Here is a 23400-nt window from a genome sequence, read left to right on the forward strand (position 1 = left end):
TTCACATTTCTCTATCCACAAGAAATCTGTGGCCTTTTTCAACAGACTAAAAAATGGTTTACACTTATCTAAACTTTCGCTTATAAATCTGTTCAGGGCTGTGGCCCTTCCAGTCAACACCTGCACTTGTTTTGTCGATGTTAGGCTTTTCAAATCTAGGATGGCCTTAATTTGATCTGGGCTTGCCTCAATAACCCTTTTGGTAACCAAGTATCCCAAGAACTTACCAGATCCAACTCCAAATGCACATTTCGAAGCATTGAGTCGAAGCCAAAATGTTCTAAGGATGTCGAAAACTGTCTTTAAGTCAGCCAAATGATCCTCAGGTTCTTTGGTCCTCACGACCATGTCATCAATGTATACTTCCATTGTTTTGCCAATCAGATGTCTAAACATATTGGTCACTAACCTCTAGTATGTTGTTCTTACATTTTTCAACCAGAAAAGTATCACTTTGTAGCAATACAGCCCTTTTGGGGTGATAAATGCAGTCTTCTTTTCATCAGGGGGTACATTGCTACCTGATGGTACCTCCTGTAAGCATCCATGAAGCTTATCCTTTCATGCCCTAAAGTGACATCCACTATTTGATTGACCTTGGGAAGTGGAAAACTGTCTTTGGGACAAGCCTTATTCAGGCTAGTGAAGTCCTCGCAGACCCTCCACTTCCCACTCTTTTTTTTTCACAACCACAGCGTTGGACAGCTAAGTAGGGTAGTTTACCTTTCTGATGGCTCTAGCCTTTAACAATTTGTCCACTTCCTCCTCTACTGCCTTCACGTGAACCAGCGTCGGCCTCCTCGCTAGCTAAATGATGGGTTTAGCCTACCTGTCTACCTTTAGTATGTGGCATGTAACCTCGGGGTCAACGCCAGACATCTCGTATGGTGTCCAGGCAAACACCTCTATGTTTGCTCACAAGAATGCTTCTAACTCCCTTTCCTTCTTCTCGGCCAAGCCTGAGCCGAGGAGGAAGAAGGGCTCTTCATCTCCTTGCTGGACCAGAATTTTCTTCAAGGCTTCCTCACTTTTGTCAACCGGCTCTTTGCCGACGTCATCCAGGACCTCCATGTCCTCGTCCTCAATCTGTACTGTTTCTGTTTCTCGCACGTTGCAGATGGATTTCATTGTTGCCATGAAGAAATTCTTTGCCTGCACCCGATCCCCTCTAACCTCCTCAATTCCATGCTTTGTTGGGAACCGCAATAGCTGGTGCAGTGTTAAGGGAACAGTCCTCATTGCGTGCAACCATGGCCTCTCCAAGATAACATTGTAAATAGAGGAGGTGTCAATTACTGTGAACTTTGTAGTTTCTTTCTTGGTGCCTGCCTGCACCTCCAAACTTATTGCTCCCAATGGCCATGTCAGCGTTCCATTGAACCCAACCATTGGACTGTTAGACTGCTCCAGATCATCTCGGTGAAGGTCGAGCTCCTTGTAACATCTGACATACATAATGTTGCAAGAGCTTCCTTGGTCAATCAGAATGCGCCTTACCTAGCATTCTCCAATCTTGAGGGATATCACCAGTGCATCGTTGTGTGGATGCTACACAATGTCTAGGTCGGCTTCAGTAAAGGACACCATTGGTCCCTAGTACTCGTCTAGCCTAGGCCTCTTTTGCTGGACCTGATACACATACTGTAAGTGTTTTACCCTCTGAGTCTCCCCACTACCTCATTCTCATTGACCTTCGAGTAATCACATTGATCACTCGAGGTCCGTCTGCCTGTGGTTGTTGTGCTGGTGGAGGCGGTGCTGCCGGTGCCTAGGGCAGCCTTGCTTGTTCTTCCCTTGTTTTGGCCTTATCTACTAGGTCCCTTAAGTGACCTTGTCTTAGTAGATCTTCCAAATGTGCTTTTAGGGCTCTACAACCCTATGTCAAGTGTCCATCTTCATTGTGGTAAGCACAGTGCTTTCCCAGGCTTCTTCCCATGAATTTGCCAGGAATCTTTTCTGGCGCTCTATAATATGGCTAGTTCCTGATTCTTTCCAGAACTTTATAAACCAGAACCCAAAATACAGTGGTGACTGCCTGTGCAGCCCTCAGTCCTATCTATTATTTGTTATATGTAGTATTACCTCAGTCTTGCTTCGGCGAGCCGTTTCTCTTCTCCTATTTCGACGCCTTTGTCCCTAGCATGTCTTCTTCAGCTCTTGCATATTTCTCGATCCTCGCCATAAGTTCCTCCATACTTTTTGACAGCGTCTTTGCCAGTGACTTTCAAAGCAGGCAGTCATCGTTCAGGCTGTTTTTAAAAGATACGATCGCCAACTCTTGGTTGTACCCTGGTATTCGGTTAAAAACCTCGTAATACCTTTTGGCATAAGCCCTGAGGCTTTCATCCTCGCCAATTCTCAGAGCCATCAGGGAGTCTACTCTTAACGGCTGTAGTTTGTTTGTAACGAACCTGGCTACAAACATCTAGGCCATGCCTTCCCAACTTTTCACAGTTCTTTTCGGTAACTTGTGAAACCAATCTGATGTGATTTCCCCAAAGGATAAGGGGAACACCTTCCAGAGCAACGGTTCGTTCCCAGTATACAGTGCCATTGAGTTCAAATATAAGCCGACGTGAAAGTTAGGATCGGACTTACCGTCATATATCTAGAATATCAGCATGTGGAACCTTTTCGGGGCCTCAAACTTATCCAATTCTACTGAGAATGGCATTTTCGGCTTGACCAGAGATGTGATCTCGGCATCTTGTCGTTTCCTCTAGAGGTAGTCCCTCAAATCCTCCTTAGTCTGTCCAGGAGCTCGGCTGTCAACGGATTTCAGCCTTTTTGGTGCATTGCTCCTAGTGTCGTTATGAGTCCTCTTGGACCTCCTTTCATTCATCGTGTCAAAGCAAAGCTCCTTTCCTTGAACATGTCAATGTTCCTTGACATAAGTTTCTTTAGCACAAGGTGTCTTCTAAGACTCTCCTCTCATCGATTCTCCTCGCCTAACCTCCCGTGAAGGCCGATGCGAATGCTTCTTTGCCCTATCATGCTGAAAGACTGCAAGGATTGCTTTTTGTCCCCCTTTTTGGGCATCGTTCTTAGCCGTTGGAATCGGCGTGTCCTCTAATAGAAATGGTTGTTGCATGACATTGTTCTGCATCATGAAGTTGACAACCAATTGTAGATCTGCCAACTTGTTTGCTATTCTCTTCATCTCGTCGTCCCTTCTCAGACATCTATCTTTCCATATCTAGAGGTCGCTTTCATTGTAATACCCGCCTTGACATGCTTTCTTCAGTGCGTCTCCCTCTTAGCCAACGTGTTTTTCTCTGGAATTCTTATGCTGAGGTTCTTCATTACAGTTTTCCTCCTCCGCGTTAAGATCGGCATGTTTACCACTCCCACTAGAGATGTCGTCTCCAATCTTCTCTTTCTGCCCGTTGTTGGCCATCTATTCTCCTTACGTTTCCCACAGACGGCGCCAAATTGTGGGTGCTGATTTCCGACCACACTGCCAAATGGGAACTCAATAGGAGAGCACAGACATAATAAATCATGATTGAACAACCTATCACAGAAAGATAAGACTCCAGCAATGGTTCGTCCACCCAAGGGCACTCCGACGATAAAGTCAGTACTCAATTATCTCTCAAAGATAGCAAATAGTGCTTAACTCACTAGCCAGAATACAAAAAGCGTACCTTAGACCCACGAGGGTGCCTCACTTTTATAGCTAGCACTAACCTGACCTTTGTAGAAGTCTAGCTTCAATGGATTTTGGCTCAATGCTCACTTTGGACTCCTAACCAAATAGAGATAAATTCTCTAAAAGCTTTATCTTTATCTAGACTGAGGTCCTCCCCCATTCTAGGACTCTTGTCCCTTATCTGTTCATCTCGAACTCCGATATCTCCAAAGACAACCTTAGCCTAGCCGAGATTATCTCGCACATGACCAAGCCACGTGGCACTCTGGTTGACACGTCAACATCGCCTCGGCCATGTGTTGTCATTCACAAAATATGCCCCCACATTTGGCATTGTTGTTTAGGACATATTTCTGTTAGTTGATTGAAATCTTTAGTTTCTACTGGTCAATTAGGTCATGTCATTCCCAATACTTTGGATTGTTTATCTTGTCAACTTGCAAAACAACCTGTTTTATCATTTAGGCCAAGTTTGGCATCATTAAAATAATCCATCTTTTTATCTTTTTTTCATCACATCACCTCTCTACTTTTTTGCACATCTTTTTGTAAAAAGACAAAAAGTGTACTTATTTAACTCATCCCAAACAAGCCCTTAATGTAAGTACTTCTGTTTCTCATGCACCATTTGATCTTATACATTCTGATATTTGGGGACCATCACCTACTACCACTATGGGGGGATCACGTTACTTTGTTGTCTTTGTTGATGATTTTTCACATTTTACATGGTTGTTTCTTATGAAAATTCGATCAAAACTCAAACAACTTTATTATAATTTTGCAAGCATGGTCCAAACCCAATTTTCTAAAACCATTAAATTTTTTTGATCTGATAATTCTATGGAATATCAGGATCTTGATTTTCTCTCTTTCCTTCAGCGTCATGGTACTCAGCCTCATCGTTCCTATGCTGGCACATCCCAACAAAATGATCATACTGAACGAAAGCATAGGCATATTTTTGGCACTACTCGAGCCCTTTTTATCTCTTCCTCGTGTCCTGAATATTTTTTAGAGGGAAGCTGCTCTTACTGCTGTCTACACTGTCGATTGTGTTCTCGCTTCTACTATCCATAACCAAACTCCATATGCACGTTTACATGGCACTAGTCCTTCATACACAAATCTTTGCGTTTTTGGGTCTGTATGTTTTGTTCTCCTCCAACCTCATGAACGCACCAAACTTGAACCTCGTTCTTATCTTTGTTGCTTTTTTGGGTATGGAATTGAACATAAAGGCTATCGTTGCTGGGATCCTATCTCTAAATGTCTTCATGTTTCTCATCATGTGGTTTTCTGGGAGCATAAAATGTTTTCATTCTTATCCTCATTCCACTTATCATCATCTTCTACTTCCATTCTGTTTACTAATCCTTCTATCAATCTATTCTCTAATGTCTTTGATGCAGGTTTCTCCTCTCTAGAGATGCCTTTGCCTACACCTGATCCTGTCTCGACTGCTCCATTTGATGGTCCCGTTGAGTCTCCTATCACCCTACTAGATCCTCCTCTCACCGATCGTCTACATTGGGTAACTCAACCACCTATTCATCTTCGTGATTATATTGTCGGGTCTATTGCCTTTTCTACTTATGAACCTACCTCCTATCATGAGGCTTGTACTAATCCTCTTTGGCCGCAAGCTATGACTGATGAATTAGAGGATTTAGACAAAACTCATACCTGGGATATTATTAATCTTCCTCTTGGAAAGACTGCAATTGGCTGCAAATGGGTATACAAAATCAAGACCCATTCTAATGGCTCTATTGAGTGCTACAAAGCCCGTCTTGTTGCAAAGGGCTTCACCTAGGAATATGGAATTGATTATGAGGAGACTTTCGCTCCGGTTGCTTGGCTTACCTCTGTGCGTAGCTTACTTGTTGTTGCCGCTGCTTACCATTGGGATCTCTTTCAGATGGATGTCAAAAATGCCTTCCTTAATGGTGATCTTTTTGAGGAAGTCTATATGCAACCTCCCCCTGGGTTTGCTTATCCGGCTCATAAGGTTTGCAAACTACAACGTGCTCTTTATGGTCTCAAGCAAGCCCCATGAGCTTTGTTTGCTAAATTCAGTTCCACCATCCATGACTTCGGTTTCACCTCCCGCTCCTATGACTCTGCTCTATTTGTTTGAACCACTCATAATGGCACCACTTTTCTTCTTCTTTATATGGATGATATAATTATCACTGGTGATGATGTGGTCGGTATTCTTAGCCTCAAACAATTTTTAATCGTTAGTTTGAGATGAAAGACCTTGGAACTTTCAATCATTTTTTAGGGCTTAAAATCTCTCATGATTCCACTGGTTATTATTTGTCACAAGCCAAATATTCATCCGATTTTCTGGCACGTACTGATCTTACCGATTACAAGACTACCTCTACTACCGTTGATCCTTAAACTCGTCTCACTCCTCTAGACAGGGATCTTCTCTCTAATGCTACTCCTTATCGCCAGCTGGTAGGTAGTCTTGTCCATCTCACTGTGACTCGTCTTGACATTGCCTATGTTGTCCATCTTGTTAGTCAGTACATGTTGACTCCTTGCACCCCGCATTATACTGCTCTACTTTGTATCCTTCTCTACCTCAAAGGCACTATGTTCCATTGACTTCATTACTCTGCTCACTTTTTTCTTGAGCTTCGTGCCTTTTTCTGATGCTGATTGGGCTAGGGATCCTACTAATTGATGCTCCACCACGGGTTTCTATTTCTTTTTAGGGGAATCTCTTCTTACTTGGTGCAGCAAGAAACAATCCCTCACTGCTCACTCTAGTACTGAAGCTGAATATCACGCTCTTGCTGACACTATTCAAGAACTTTTGTGGCTTCACTAGCTCCTTACTGATATGAGTGTTTCTTCCCCTAGTGCTACCTCTCTATTGTGACAATCAGAGTGCCATTCAGATTGCTCACAATGATGTCTTCCATGATCACACCAAACATATTGAGATTGATTGTCATTTCATTCGACAACATGTTATATGCGGCACTGTTCATCTTCTTCCTATTTCTTATGTTGATCAACCTACTAATATTTTCACTAAGGTTCATTCTCCTGGTCGTTTCAATGATCTAGTTTCCAAACTCAAGTTGGTTTATGCTTACCCACCATAAGTTTGAGGGGGGCTGTTAATGTATACTTATTTATCTGTATTACTTATCCATTTGTATTGTAGATATATCTTATCTCTATCTCTCTCTATCTCTATCTATATCTCCTTGTATCTCTATCTCTATCTACTCTTTTATACTTATCTAGGTTTCTTTTCAACCTATATAGACAGGCTTCTTCTATTGTATGTTATTCAATTCAACCTTATGGATGGCTATATTATCCTTGACAACACAAGAATACCGCATAAGAACATTGAGGATACCTGTTCTCCTCCTGAAAGCAACTTTGACAATAAATGCGTCAATTGCATCATCAGCATCATAAGCAGCTTCTCTAATCTCCGCAACTAAGTTGTGGACTGTCTTGTCTCCTTCTTCTCACCTTGCAGTTACATCTTTCAAAAAGCATTGCATTCAATTTAACTCTGTTTGCATTTGAAGGACTTGACCCTTTACCCCATGCAACAATTTAGCTTCTCAACTGAGCACATTGCCTAGCATTTGTATCACAAAGGATACAAAAGGCCCAGCTATAGTTTCTGCCATTCTCACAGAGTCTTATTCTTTCACAAATTCTACAAAGATAGCAATTTTTTTATAGTAAAGAAAAATGCTACCATAGTGGTGATATGGAAAACGGACTCAATGCCTATCTATTTCGATTTTGTAAATGACTTAATGTGTGTATTCATCAAAGCTCAGATGGCTATACAAGAAAAGAATGACTCCAGCAATGAACACATGCTTTTGCTATATATATAGTGGTGCGAAATCTTAGGTTTTCCTCTACAACACTTCTTCAATCAATCGTTCAAGAGAAGTTAATTTTAAAAAGCAAACACAGGGGACTAGGGGTCCACAATCCCTATTGATGTAGCAACTAAGCATGGATCCGCTATGCATAACGTAGTGCATAAGTTGTTTTTGCATCAAGTATGAGATGCTAATCATGATCATATATCTATGTAGCAATCGACGAGCTTGATCCCATGATCTCATTAGGGCATTCCACATGCAGCATTTTCTCTCTGCTTGGAATCCCAACATTTTCCTTTGCCAACCTCAAAGGCAAAGAATAATGCAGCAAGAAAATTGAAAAGAAAGATGCTAAAGAAATAACTCGATGTTTTTATTTCAATTTAAGAAAAGAAATGATAAGTTCCATTCTTTTCTTGAACTTCAATAGATTGATTCCAATTCCTTAAGTTTCTTTTATTTGCTTTTAGAAAACTAAGTTGATACAGATTCAGACTTCAAAACATGAGCAGCAAGTTTGTATTTGCATGAAGGAAAAGTTATTCAAATTGCACATAACCATACATCTATGTGGCAATCTTCCTTTGCCAACCTTGTAGGCAAAGAATAATGTAGAGAAAAAAAAAGGGAGATGCTAAAAAAAACTCCTACTTTATTCAATTTGAGAAAAGAAATACTTTGTCATATTCTTCTCTTGTAGCATGACACAATTGATTCTATGCACTTTCTCAAGTTTTCGTTATTTTTTTTAGAAACTTAAGTTGATACAGAATATAGACTGAGGGTTCAAAACTTGAGACGTAAGTTTTATTTAAAGGGAAAGTTATGTGGATTGAACATGATCATACATCTATATAACAATCAATAAAACTTGATCTCATGATCTCTTTAGAGTATTGCACGAGCAACATTTTCTCCTCTGCTTAAAGCTGATAGAATTCCAATGACACAATATCCAAAATGAATTGGAATGTGAACACCAATGACTAGGATAACTATCTTTTTATGAATGAAGAAGTATATTCAACAAAATATCAACTAATTAACTTATGCATTGTTAGGCTATTATAACGGATGCTTAATTAACAGCTTTTGCGATTCTTCAAATTGGATGACTATATTCACATTGATTTAAAATCCAGAATATTTTGGTTTCTGAGTATCCTACTATTGTGGTTTATTTTGTTCACTAAACATGAATGATGATAATTCATAGTTTTCTGTAGTTAATGGGAAGAAAATGTAGGAATTCATTTAAGCCCCAAAGTTGCTAGTTTTAGAGGTGTGCCTTCTAGAAAACTACCTTAATTTTGTCTAATATGAAAAACTACATTCTTGAGAGCAAAATAGAAAAGACATCTCCAAGGGAGTAGCATTTACTATCACATGCCAATCTGCCATGTCTTCAGTTAATAAACAATAAAGGCCTATTTTGGGAAGATGGTTATAATCAACTTTTTGGTGAAAAGCTACTTATAAGCAGCTTTTTTGTGAGAGAGGAAGTGAGTTATAATTTGGGAAGTGGATTATAACCCACTTCCCAAAATAGGTCAAAATAAGTTATGAAACAAATTACTCAAATAAAAAATAAATTAAAAAAACAAGAAATTTCATTTCTCACTCTCATATAGTAAAGCTTTTACTTTTCTGTCTCTACATTTTTATACACCAGATAAAAAAAAATTAAAAAGAATAAAAGAAGATAAGATGTACAGGAGCTTGTTTGTTTCATCCTTGTTTACAAAATTTGTCAGAGAGAATTTTCTTTCCTGGATTGAGGGCCAAATGTTTTTGCACTTATTTTTTGGATTAGTCTGTAAGCTCAACCATCAAAGATTAGATATCCAAATGCGCTCTACGATTCTACCTCTGTCAAAGGCCATGCCAAAATGGTATGACAATTGTTTCAAATTAAATTATTGTGGTCTTTGCTCTACAAAAATTTATGTCTCCACAATTGGCATAATCAACTCAAACGAGAAGTGAGATCAATCAACGTTTCACCCGAGCAAGAATGTGAAACTGCCCATCAGATGATCATGCTGCCTATTCTCTACTTTGCTTTACTTTGTTTCCTTAGGGTCTCGTCCAACGAAAACTAACTAGTAGGAACACTGAACAATCAAAACTTACCCAATCACTATGATTCATTCCATATAGTGTAGGCTTGATCTGTTGGTCAATTTGAAATTTATGAGTTTGATAAATAAATCAATGATTTTATACCCGCTGGCCACAGCAATAGTCCTGAAGTTCCTAGTTTTGTATGTTTTATAGATGTTCCCTTTTAGAAACTTAAGTTAATATAGATTGAGGGTCCAAAACTTGAGATGTAAGTTGTATATGAACGAGAAGTTGCGAATTGAACATGATTATACATGTATGTAGCTTCTTCTTTTTTCTCCTCAAGTAAAAGGAAGGATAGGAGGGTGCGGCCATCACACTTGATCATATGTAACAATCAACAAAACTTGCTCGAATGATCTCATTAGGGTATTGCACAAGCAGCATTTTCTCCTTTGCATAAAGTTGATGGAATTCCAACAACTTCCTTTTGCAAACTAAGAAAATTGGGATGCTAAAAAACTACTATGTTTCTTTCAATTCGAGAAAAGATGATGTAGGACAAGATTTTAAGAATTTTTATATTTTTAGTTTTAATATTTTTGATATATTATTTTATTAGGACTCTCGTAATTTAGTATAAATATTTTAAAATTATTTATGGTCTCTTACTTTTATTATTTTGGAATTAGATTTTGACTAGGATTTTAAATAGTTTAGGATTGTAGTTTCCTATTCTCTTAGATTTCCTAATTTGTGTTGATTTAAGTTTCCTAGTTTATTTTAGAATTACTTTTCCTACAAGTATTAGGTTTAGTTTATTATAAATAAGCCTACAAGCACATGTAATGAAGGTCAATCAATCAATAGTATTTTAAAGAGTTTTTCTTATATCTTCAATAGAACGATATCTAGTCTTGTGTGATTTATTTTGCTGCGTCAAGTGGTATTAGAGCATGGATTCGCCTAGCTCAATGACACAAGACAATGGAGAACACACAATCCCTATTGACATTGATCGTAGGGTGGAAGCCATATGGGATGCGATTGAGAAACATAAGCTAGAGGTGCACAAACTTCGCGATGAGATTTGTAATCTACTTGCCGATTTGGGACTAATCGTCAACTAGAGACAACCAATAGTTTATAGCAATTGCGCTAGAGGATTCACCCTGACACCAACCTGTTAGCTCATGTCATTTTTCAAAAATTTCATATTTTAACGATTCAAGTAAGTTTCAAAAAGAATATTTTCTTGATTGGTTGCTTGATCTTGAAAATTTCTTTGAATTCATGAAGATTCCTCATGAAAAGAAGGTTATATTTGTATTCTACAAACTTGTTAAAATTGCATTGAAGTGGTGGAGTGGATTACAAGATTATCGAGTTTGCAAAGGTAAAGACAAAATTCATTCATGGTTAATAATGAAAAACTTTTTAGCAAGAAAATTTTACTTTCATGATCATGAAGATATATTGTCATATACAAATTAAGATACTTCCATGGAGTTGGTAAAAATTTGCAATGAAATTGTAGTTGCAAAAGAAAAGAACTCGCATCCAAATATTATTGGTGGTGAGATTGTTTGTAAAACTAATGAAGAATATACAAAGTCTTGTTCGAGTGTTGATAATGCATCAACACATGGTAATTTGAATATTGGGAAGAAAGTTTTACAAACAAACTATAAAAATATTGAAAAAGAAGGAAATCTGATTGAGCCCAGTAACAAAGAGAAAACAGGGGAAGAGATAATACAACCGATGCGTGCAATAGAGAAATTGGTTGATGCTACACTTGATATTCCGAGGTTGATAATTGAAGGATCAATTGAATCTGGGATGGTGCAACATCAAGAGAGCATGCAAGTTCTACATAAAGTAAATTTGGTTGATTTTCTTGGTGTAAAGCAATTTAATTTGATTTTCAAGCTTGTCTAATTGATCTTATCAACCAGTTGAAGCATATAGAGAATAACTTTCAGAAAGTAGACTTATTTGCATATAATTTTTGGAAGAGGGACAAACACCCGAAATATTCCAAGTATCTTTATATTTGGCATGGACGATGGCAGATCTCTAATATGAACTCGAGGACGAGTTCTTTCAAAGAAGAGAAGCTTGATGTAGGACAAGCTTTTAATAATTTTTGTATTTTTAGTTTTAATATTTTTGATATATTATTTTATTAGGACTCTTGTAATTCAGTATAAATATTTTAGAATTGTTAGGAATCTTAATTTTATTATTTTGGAATTAGAATTTGACTAAGATTTTAAATAGTTTAGAATTTTAGTTTCATATTCTCTTAGGTTTTCTAATTTGTGTTGATTCAAATTTCCTAGTTTATTTTAGAATTACTTTTCCTACAAGTATTAGGTAGTTTATTATAAATAAGCCTACAAGCATATGTAATAGAGGTCATTAAATCAATAGTATTTTAAAGAGTTTTTCTTCTATCTTCCTTGTAGATTCAAGGGTGTTTTTATGGATTCAAGAATTCTCGTCTGCTAGAACAATATTTAGTCTCGTGTGATTTATTCCGCTGCCTCAAAAGAATTCTTCTCGTGAAACTCAATTGATTCCAAGCTCTATGTCAAATGTACTTATTGTATTTAGAAACCTAAGTTCATAGAGATTGAGGGATTAAAACTTCAGACTTGGATCAAAAGAGTTTATGTATTCTTTAATCGTGATGCAAAGAAAAATTAGGAAAATGTAAACGAGTTCAAGAATTCTTTAATCATTTTTTGGTTAATACGCTGACAATATTGTCAACTGAATTTCATTTGGGAACTATGAAATTTTGTTGTCCCCTGGTAGCAGTTTAATAACTAGGAGCCATATTCAACAAAATCAATCACTAAACTTTTAGGCAGCATGCATTTTTGTCTTGAACATGAGCACAGGACTCTACATAAACAAAATTCATGGCATACTAGAAAAATAAATTTGGTTATTAGAAAGTCCATTAAGTCAAGCAACGACACAATCCAATAGTCTTTGGATGCAATCCAAGTTCCCTCAAGCAATGACACACATTCGTTCAATGTTCTTGTAGTCCTTTTAAAGCAAGGAGGCTTTTGAGTGCATCTTGGAAATGCATTCCATCAAACATGAAATCCATGGCATAAAAAATTAGTCACCGTTTTATTCAAGCAACAATCATGACCTACTTAATTCCATTAGAATCACAGAGCAGTCATAAAATGTTCCAACATTGCATCAACAATGCGAAGATTCTTGCTTTCATTCTACAAAAAATCACCATGAAGTTGAAGTCGTAGAAAGTCCAATCCAAGAGAGGGAAATAGAAGCTCTTGCGCAGGTCGTTATTCTACTTCTATTAGAAGCCATGTCCAATTTTGAGACCAATGAAAGTTGAATTTCTGTGAAAATTGTTTTAAAAGTTAACCATATTGATCTCTGGTTTACAAAATTCTTTGTTTTATTAGCTTATATGATCCATTTAGAAGCCTTCATCTCCACTAGCCTGTCATGTTGCTCATTAACTATGAATTTGCAGAAAGACATGTTGGCACAAATATTGGTTTGCACTGAGGAATCGCCGCTGGTGGCAAGGGTGGGGAAACGGGTGGCCGCTAACTAGTGGGGGTTTTCGTTCTCTTGCTTTATGTTACGTTTTTTTTTTTCTTGGGTAAATTTCAAATACACCCTTGAAATTTAATTAAAATATGAATTATAATCTATAGTTTTAGAAATTATATTTTGTCCCTTCAAATTTTTAATTGCATAACAAATGATTATTTTTATGAATAAATCATCAAATCAATTATCACTTTTTAATGATGGTACAACTATATTTTAATCAACAATTCATATAATTTTATTATTATATATGAGAGTAGTTAGGAATTTGTTATTTTCTATTGGTTCTGTTAAATAAAAATTTTCGATGAGAATTGTCCAAAATCAAGAAAGACAATCTATATTTTAAACAAATGTTAAGGAGTGTATTTGTAATTTATTCCTTTTTTTTCTTTTATCCTTTTTTCATTGAAATCAAAAAGAAATCATTTTAGAACTACTATAAGGCCCCGTTTGTTTTAGGAGGTAGGATGAATGAGATTGTTAGAGATTGCTAGTGAAGGGATTGTTAGTGAAGAGATTGCTAGTGTGGGAATTGTTAGTGAGGAAATTAAGGAAAATTGTGTTTGTTTTGATGGTAGTCGCTAGCGTAGAATTGCAGATGGGTGTGGTGAAAAAAGCTTGGTTAGAGACATAATTCATAATGGATCACATGGATGTGTCTATAATGCGTTCCGTTTGGAATACTCCTTACCCCACAACTTGGACATAAGAAATGAATTGAATGATTTGAGAATCTCATGCTTGTTTGGTCATGTACCAAATGATGTTTAGGTTAGGGATAAACTAGAGACCTGTAACTTTAAGGATGAACAAATCTAGCAAATATAAACAAGCATTTTGGTAAGCAATTTATGAACTCACACATTTGAGTAACATGGAAAGGACTAATTCATGGCATCTAAAATTAGTCCCTTTGGAACTTGGCATTGGCAATTAGTGCATTACTCTTCTGTCGAAGTAACAACCATGGCCTACATAGGTCTAACAGAGGTAGAATGACATAGCATCTGTTAATGTCCCAGCATTGCATCTTCAATGTCCAGATTCTAGATTGAGTTGTGCAATAATGTCTTAATAGTTGAGTTGAAAAGACTGGCAGAAAATTTGCTGATTGGATGTGTATCCATTAAATTTACACATGTACCTACGCATTATAAAATGAAATGGTAGATTGGAAACCAGTCAAATTATAAACTAGTGAAAAGAAAACACATTTCTGTAATTTCAGTTCAACTTGTTTGACAAAATCCATAGACTCACAAATTCCAAGAATCACAGAATAAACATTAACATTCAATTCTCAACGAAGTTCAAAAAGGCAAAACTGATCACAGTACCTTTGGGTCTTTAACTGCTGTATCACTCTTCTATACACAATTTGCAGACTTTATAAATCATCAGAAAGTCACCAAATGGCCGCCTAATAGAGTACAAGGACGGAGGACCCCCATGTGGATGGAGATGCGGCTTGAGGATGGCCACATAGTTCGTGTTTTACATATATTTTGTGGATTAGTCTACAAGCTTAACCATCAGAGATTAGATTCCTAACAATGTTCTGAAATTCTACCTTTGTCAAAAGTCGTGTCAAAATTTCAGATTACCACCAAATTGAAATGCTATGAAAAGTGTTTTTGAGTTTTTCCACAATTGACAGCTTCCATTCAAAGGAGAAGTGAGATCAATTAAGGTGTCACATTAGCAAAAATGTGGAATTGCCTATCAGCTAGATAATCATCATGCATATTCTCTACTTTTATGAGTTAGAAAAAAACAAATTAAAAAAAAAAAAAAAAAAATTTGATTTACATCCACATACCACATTAGTAGTCCTGAAGTCCCTAGTTTTACAGGTGTTCCCTTTGGAAAGTTACCTCAATATTATTAAATGGGAGGAAAACTACATTCAATGGAAAATTGCTATTAGTGAAACAGAGGAGGCTCCAAATCAGTGGAATAACAATTGTCCATTCCTTCTTTGAAATCCAGCACACTGTCCTCTATTTCACTAATAAGTCGCCTAAGGATGCAACAGTTTCTATCACAAATAAAAAATAAATACAGAACGGTAAATAATAATTGAGTATACAATATTGCAAACTCACACACACACACTCAAGTATGCCATGAAATCAGTATAACAAGTAAATTTTTATAGTTTAAGGGAGAAAGGGTGCGCATTCACAGGTCAAAGGAAGTTTTCAGCCATTGATGTTGCCCATCTATTACACTCAGCCATTGATGCTGCCTATCTATTATACTCAATTGACTCCGCCTCCGGACCTGAGAGCAATATGGGCTTGCACCTATCACATTGGAAAAATATAGTCAAAAAATCAGCTTACTGACCCTGTAAAAATTGAAACAATTGTCTCTACCTCAAATATCAGAGTTTTTAGCTTTGAGACTACATATTAGACAACCAGTTGCCCAAAAGCTTAAGCTATTGGGGAATAATATGGTACATCAAACTCTCTGCACTTGGGCTCCATTTGTTTCAACTAGAAATAAAGCTTTTAAAAAAAAAAAACTGTCGAATAATGTGTATACCCATAATGAGATGATTGTGGCTTAATGAAGTGTTTAGATAGTTCGCAATGATAAATAGTGCATAAACCACATCAAGGAATTCCAAAACTAACATATAAGCAACATACCAATTGTTTTGCACAAATCATCAACTTTCTGCTCTGTAAAGGCAAAAGTATTAGAACCATGCCTAAAACCATGATTCCTCCCAAACCAAATATAGCCTTAATGTGATCACAGAATTAATAACTGAACCACCACATGTACATTCTTAAGCAAAGCAGGTCAGTAAATGCATAGACTTGCCCTCAAAATTCAACTTGTGACCTCTATCCAACTACACCCAACATCTTTCTGCTGTTGGAATGCTACTAACTTACCCTACAATTTGGACATCAGGCAATGGCTTGAATGGTTAAAAAATCTCACGCAAATTTGATCACGAACCCAACTGATGCTTAGATTATAGACAAACTTCAGACTTCTTAAGTCATGTATATCGAAATCTAGCAAACATAAATTGTACCAACCAAATCGCAATTTAACATTACTGCAAAAAGCAGCACTTCAGAACATTTCATCTGTCTCTGGGCATCAATGTACTTCTATCTGTTCGGATTGAATACCAAATAGTAAGGACTTATCATGATGAATACAACTCATATATTCATTGAGCAACCCATAATGTGTCTGTGTTACATATCTAATTGTTGAGAACTGAGACCAAACAGACACAATGGCAAAAAGTGTTAGGTGTGTTATGACACCCACCAAAACATAGGATTCCACAGTATTGTATTTTTTTTTTTTTTTTGGCACAAGAAAAGAACTTCATTCTTTAATACATACAAAAAATAACACAGTTCAAGAAACAACCAACAACATGAATAAGTGTTGCAAACACTCAAGCAAAAAGAAAAAACACCACTAGAGGTAACATAATTGACACAAAGCTAACAGCAAATTGACTAGAGGCTGCCAAGTAGGATCGTTCAATATCAGAAGTAGGCCTCTCCATGAGAAGAAGAGATGCAAGGAAATGCTGCAAACCGGGCTAAGGAAAACGCTGCTGTAAGCAAACTCCGTGGCTGTATAGATAATTGGCATGAATGAAAAGATTGTGCGAGATAACAAAAATCCAAAAACCATGTAGCTGCCACCACCTGGATATCTTTGCTGCCCTCCATCTAGTGAAATAGAGTCTCAGAGTTAGTAACAATATTAATATGAAAAAAATTGTGCTTATGAACCCATTTAAGATCAGAAACAGATGCCGCTACTGGAGCAAAAGGCTTGTGCACAGTAAGATCATGAAATTTGGATTTCAAATTTGTTCAGATCTCCAAAAGTTTGGCGAACAGACAATGCCATTAAAATAAAATATCTAGATATGTAGACTATTTGAACACTGGTTTTCTCATGAAGTCTATGGAATGCTGAACCAAGTGATCAAATCGTCATTTTCCTGCAAAACTACAACAGAGATTTTGCATATCAATTGAGCCACGAGATTGCAATAGTGGCAACTCTCAAGACATCATAAGATTAGAGAGCATATCTTGAGACATACATATATGCATATGTGTGTTCTCTATTATTTAACATGAAATTTGAAAGGTAGTTATACTTCTTTTGGAAAATTAAAACATAGATGAAGTGTTGCTCAATTTGTTCAATTTCAAGAAGCGAAGGAATGCATTGGGTCAAAAAGTTAGAATTTTCGAACCTAGTAACAATAATAATTTGAAAATTTTGTTTTGACATGGTTTCGGATCATTAAAGTCATAAATATCACCATTTTTTTTAACTTCATTCTTAAAGTATCATTTTCAAAAATAAATATTTTTAGATACTAAATAAATGAAATTGATAGTTTAGAGGAAATAAAGAAAATGTCGATAGTTTAGGGAATACGAGTGAAATTAACCCTTTAAAAAAAAAGGAGGGGAAAGAGAGGGGAAAGAAACAGAGCATGGGACCAACCAACCTGATGTAAATGTTGTAAGATCGAAGACAGCTCAATCAATTGAGATGGAAGGCACGTGCTGGACTTTGTAGAAGTCTACTCCTCCCTCTCTAACCCTGTCTCTTAGTGCTTCAGATACCCTTTTGATCTCCAATTCCTGGAGGGTGGTAATGAATCTCAATCCATAAGGAATCTTCTTCAATTTTTCGGACCCACGAATTACTAAACGGAAGAGACAGGGCATGGCTCCTTGTTCCACCCTCCACTCCTCCAAGTTACTAAGATACCAGAGCTGTAAAGATTTGAGTTTTGGAAAACCTCCACCATCACAGCCGCCATAGCCCCCTCCTCCTCCTCCACCTCCACCACTGCTGCTGGATGGTGCTGTTGTTGTTGGTGCAGAAGAACAAACCATCTTCTTCCCAAGGTAGGAATTATAATTGAAGTCGAGAGTCCTTAAGTTGGGCAACTTCTCCAATGTTGGCATTGGGTCTTCCTCTAGTTTAGTTTGCCCCAAGATTAACAGGGTGAGATTTGGAGGGAATTGGTCTGGAAATTTATTAAGATTCAGGGACCCCAACAATATAAGCTGGCGAAGATGGTGGCATCCTAAAAGTTGCCTTAAAAGGCTTTGTTCTTCTCCCGTTCGGAAATCTCCATTTATCTCGAAGGATGAATATTGCAAAAGACAGTTTGAATTGTTGAGGATTGGGGATTTCAACATCACGACCAAGTCTTTGGGGGCTACATCACCACTGAATTTTCGAAGATTTGTCAGTTTAGATAAGCATCTGACATCACAATCCTTTGCATTAAAGTTTTTTAGCGTCTCCAATTTGCTTAAACCATCAAATCGCAACTTACTTATGCCAGACAGTTCGATTCCATAAGGAAGATATAGATGTCTCAATTGTTTCAACCTCAACAAGACATTGGGTATTCTTAAAATATTGCACAATCTCCGTACCCTTAAATCTAGGGTTTGAAGGAATCCCAAGTTGCCCATAGAGGAAGGTAAACTTTGAATATTAGAACCTCTAATACTTAAAAACCTCAGGGAAATTAGGTTTCCTATTGCTCTCGGACACTTTATATCTTCCGCATATGGAGTAATTTTCCTATGTGCAGGAATTCCTCCAAGGTCTAAAATGGTAAGCAATGTGAGATCCTTAAAGAATAATTTTAATTTTTGCCAACGAGAACTTTCCAATTCATTGCCAAAAGAGTAAAATTGGCACGATCGGATATGGCTGTAATTCTTCATTTCATGTCCAGATAGGAGAATAACATTTTCACTTTTTATAGAGTTGGCATCAGGGTCACCCAAATAGTACACGGCAAGTCTGCGAATTGTTGTTAATGGTGATGATGAAGAAGGCAGCGCAGAGTCTGCCCAAGCAAGCTGATGACCAAAGGCTTTAATGCGAACAATCTCTAGAAAATTCTCCTCTTTGGCCTTCAACAAGCATAAGTCTCTCATGAGATCGTGGAGGCGACAAAGTTTAATCCTTTTTCTAAAGCTTGTTAATTGGACTTGAACCATGCATCTCTGGACTAACTCACCCAAGTAACTCATTCCAACATCCAACATTGTTTTCTCTCCTACTTCTCCTATTCGTGTTGGTATCGATGACGGCGACACAATGCCTTCAGCCATCCACATTTGAATCAGTTTTTTTGCACGAATATCATGATCTTCAGGAAGATGGCTCAAATACAAAAAACAAGCCTTAAGATGGTAAGGCAAGTCTTGGTAGCTTAAGGCTAAAATTTCTGTTATTGGGACTCCTGCTCGGCCTTTGCCCTTGCCTAAGTCATAACTAATGTTTTCACTCACCTTCTCCCAGTCCTCCAGTGTGTATTTTGTTGCCAAAAGTCCTCCTAATACCACAATCGCCAATGGAACACCACCACAATGCTTGACCATTTCCTTTCCTAACTCAATCATTTTTGTGTTTAATGTGAATCCTGCAAGATTAGATGGGGAAAAAGTGCATCTGTTGGTAAGTTTGTACTAGTCTATATGGATGGTACTGATATAAATTAAAAATAGCAATGTGTATCTATATTAAAAACAGAAAGGCCAAAGAGGTATCTATATTAAATAAAAATAGCAATGTGAATCTATCAATAGGTCCTACGGGAACTTACGTGTAGGTGCTAATAAGTGGATTTATTGTCCAATAGATCATATAATAATTAAAAATGTTTTTCATCAAACACTAATAAAAAAGCCACTAATTGTTAATTTTCAATAACAGTTTGAAAATTTTCTCACAAAAAAGTCGCTAATTATAAGTTTTAGCGACAGTTTAAAAAAAAATCGCCTCAAAAAAGTCACTAATTTTCAACTGTCAGTGACAGTTTGAAAAATTCATCACAAAAAAGTCATTAATTGTAAGTTTTAGCGACAATTTATAAAAATCGTGACCAAAAAAAGTCACTAGCTGTCAATTTTTAGCGACATATGTAAAAAATCGTCACAAAAAATTATTTTTTGTGACAATTTTACTGGGATTTATTTCAACAGGACTTGATATGAATTAAGTCCAACTATTAGGACCTATTGGTAGTTTACCCTTAGTCGTAATAGTTAGACTTAATTCTCATCAAATCCTATTGAAAATAAGTCTTAGTAAAATTATCGTTAAAAATAATTTTTTGTGATGATTTTTTGTATATGTTGCTAAAAATTAACAATTAGTGACTTTTTTTGTCCCGTAACAAATTTTTCAAACTGCCATTGAAAGTTAAAAATTAATGATTTTTTGTAACGATTTTTTTAAAACTGTCGCTAAAACTTATAATTAGTGACAGCTTTTGTGACAAAATTTTCAATCTGTCGCTAAAAATTAACAATTAGTGACTTTTTAAATAGTATTTGATGAAAAACGCCATTAATTATCATAGAACCTATTAGACAATAAGTTCATCTATTAGGACTTAACACATAAGTCCCCCAAACAATAATGCTAAGAAACAAATAAACATACCAATGAATTTGTTAATTACAACACAAAAATTATATGTAAGTTTCATCACTTGACATAAGGTCCAACTAACATTGTGTCTAGGCTAAAATTCTTTGTTCCCAAACCTATATATATATATATATATATTAAAATGATACACGAAAATGAATTGGGTGAAACTATTTTTAAAAATTGATTTTGAGAAAATTCTCAAAATTTTAAACCTTACATAAAAAATGAAAATAATATAAACTTTTAACAAACTTATCTCAAACAAACTTTGAACAAGTTAAACACGAATTGAGCTTAAGTATTATAGTCTGTTCTACTAACAAAATATTGTAACATAAGTTATTTTCATATATTATATTTGTTATCTAGACAAATCTAGAGCGTGCATCCCTAAGGACATAGGTGCATATTGTAAGAAGGTTATGATTTTATATGATGAAAGTAATGAATAGTTGTAATGTGTTATGTTACTATATGGTAAAGTTACCAATGGTGAATAAAAAATGATAAACAAGTGGGTCTAATTTATGTTGTGCATCTTAACGTTACTAATAGTGAAGTTATGTGTTTTGACTTTTTTAATGATATTTTGTGGTGAGAAGTTATGACTTTTGTGGTGAGAAAATTTATAAAATTTAATGGTTTATGTTCTTTGTAAAACTTTTCAGGAGAGTTATGAAGAAGATACCACATGCGCCCCTTTGAGATGCACATTGTAAGATTATAGTATAGGATTGAGATTGTTAACTTATGTACTCACAATCCCATTTTTTATTGTAGATTTTATCAACTAGATTACATGTCAACAGACATTTAATTCGATGAAATTGATGAATTTTTTATATTAAGAGGGGCGGGGATCATAATTTCAAGTATGAAATAAATATATGAAAAAAGAGAAAAAAAAAACAATATAAATATCTAATAAATTGTTATCTCAAAAATTTAATTGAATAACTAATCCTACACTAATTCACGAAATTGTTAATCCTTTTGCTATTAATCAAACAGGGCCTTAGTTATTCTTGAATTCTAGACCATAACTACATGGCCTAAGGTATGTATGTTTTGTTTTGTTCTAGTTAGTTTTGTATGAATATTTTGCCTAATGAATTCTAAAAAAATGAACGATTTGAATTTACCGAAATTGGTCCAAAATGAGCCCATCAAAACCAAACTATTCTCTCAAATTGAATTGTCAAATTGAAAGAATTCAAATCCGAAAGGAAAGTAGTTTAAGATAGACATTTGAAACTTTAATGGTGTGTTTGGTTGAGGGATTTGGGGATGGATTTGGAAAGGGAAAGGGAAAAGGTGTGTGAAACTATGTGAAATATAGGCATGATTTATTCACATTTCACCTACCTTTTCCATTTACCTTTCCAAATCCCTCTCCAAATCTCCCAACCAAACACAACATAAAAGCACAAATAATTAATTAGATCGTGCAAGATGTTAATAATTACCAGTACCTTCATTTCTTCTCGGAAATGTTTTCTTCTCAAACAGCTCCCAACTCTCTTTTTTTGTTAAGTGCCTCAATTTATAAAGCACGCATTGTTGATCTACATGCTTAGCAACATTTTCATTGCGAGTTGTTAGCAATATTTTGCTGCCTACCTCTGTAGTATTTGGGAAGCCTGGACTCAAACTATCCCAATCCGCATCCTTCCAAATGTCATCGAGAATCACCAAACATTTGTTCTCACTTTGGACTTGATGAAGTTTCTTGACTAGCTCATCATGATTCAACTTTCCAATTGCTTTCCTTTCTTCGTTTGATGGAGAGAGAAGTTTGATAAGAATCCCTTCAAGAACTTCCCTTGTATTACATTGTTGAGATATATAGGCCCAGGCAACACATTTAAAATGACGCCTAATTTCAATGTGTTTGTAAACCGTCTTAGCAAGGGTGGTCTTGCCAAGACCACCCATCCCCCAAATGGAAACAACTCTATAACGTGCCTTCTCCTTCACCTAAAGATCCACTATTGCTTTTACATCTTCTTCTGTGCCGACAACATCGTCCTCAACAATATGGGTATAGGATCGCATTAATTGTCGCTGCTTCTCAGCCATAGAAGTTGATGATGAACTTTCACCTACTCCTGCAGAATTTAGTATTCCACGAGTTTGAAAACCTGTTGTGAGGATTTTGTCGATCCTGGTATTAATATTGTTAATCTCCAACCTAACCTCACGAAGGGCCAAACATTCCTTGAAGATACACAAATACCTCTTGAGAACGAAAGGGAACTGATCTGATCTCCCACTAGTACGAAATGCAATTTTGACAAGAAAAGTTGCAATTGCAGCTTCAGCATCATAGGATGCTTCTCTGATCTCAGCAACGCAGTTGCGGATTATAATCTCCTCTGCTCCTCCTTTTGGTCTTGCATCTGCAGCTTCTAAGAAGCATTGCATCCGATTTAGCTGGGCTTGCAATTGCTCAACTTGAGGCCTCACCCCACGCAAGTTTAGCGCTTACTGGAGGAGCAACTCACCCAACTTTTTCACCACAAAGGTTACAAAAGATTGAGCTACAGTTTCCGCCATAGTCCCCAAAGTGTTCTTTCTTCTTCTTCTTCTTCTAGTTTCACGGGTGTACTACTTATTAATAATTACAGTGGTATTCTTATGGATATGGACTTGGGGCCAAACGCACAATTATTGACTGTCAGCAACCCAACTTATTTAACTTACTTGATTGAA

The 23400-nt window shown here is 36.4% G+C and overlaps 1 protein-coding gene across 1 annotated transcript; it reads right to left on the bottom strand.

Annotated features, from left to right (window-relative positions):
• Positions 1-16384: 16384 nt before the first annotated feature.
• LOC114318152 (putative disease resistance RPP8-like protein 2) lies at positions 16385-23357 on the bottom strand. The gene is made up of 3 exons (XM_082898367.1): positions 22161-23357; positions 17726-19672; positions 16385-16925 (listed from the first exon to the last, which is right to left on the bottom strand). Exons 1-2 carry the CDS (start codon positions 22621-22623, stop codon positions 17757-17759), a joined length of 2379 nt encoding a protein of 792 aa, XP_082754493.1. The 5' UTR covers positions 22624-23357; the 3' UTR covers positions 16385-16925; positions 17726-17756.
• Positions 23358-23400: the final 43 nt, after the last annotated feature.

The sequence above is a fragment of the Camellia sinensis genome, chromosome 12 (genome assembly GCF_055761805.1).
Source record: "Camellia sinensis isolate YWXY chromosome 12, ASM5576180v1, whole genome shotgun sequence".
NCBI lineage: Eukaryota > Viridiplantae > Streptophyta > Magnoliopsida > Ericales > Theaceae > Camellia > Camellia sinensis.

What these genes read in the sequence shown, in the direction of transcription:
- LOC114318152 (XM_082898367.1), bottom strand. Translation starts at nt 22,623, where the DNA reads ATGGGTGGTCTTGGCAAGACCACCCTTGCTAAGACGGTTTACAAACAC. An exon ending in ATTTCCGAGAAGAAATGAAG is followed by an intron (nt 19,673 to 22,160) that starts GTACTGGTAATT and finishes CTAATCTTGCAG; the next exon opens with GATTCACATTAAACACAAAA.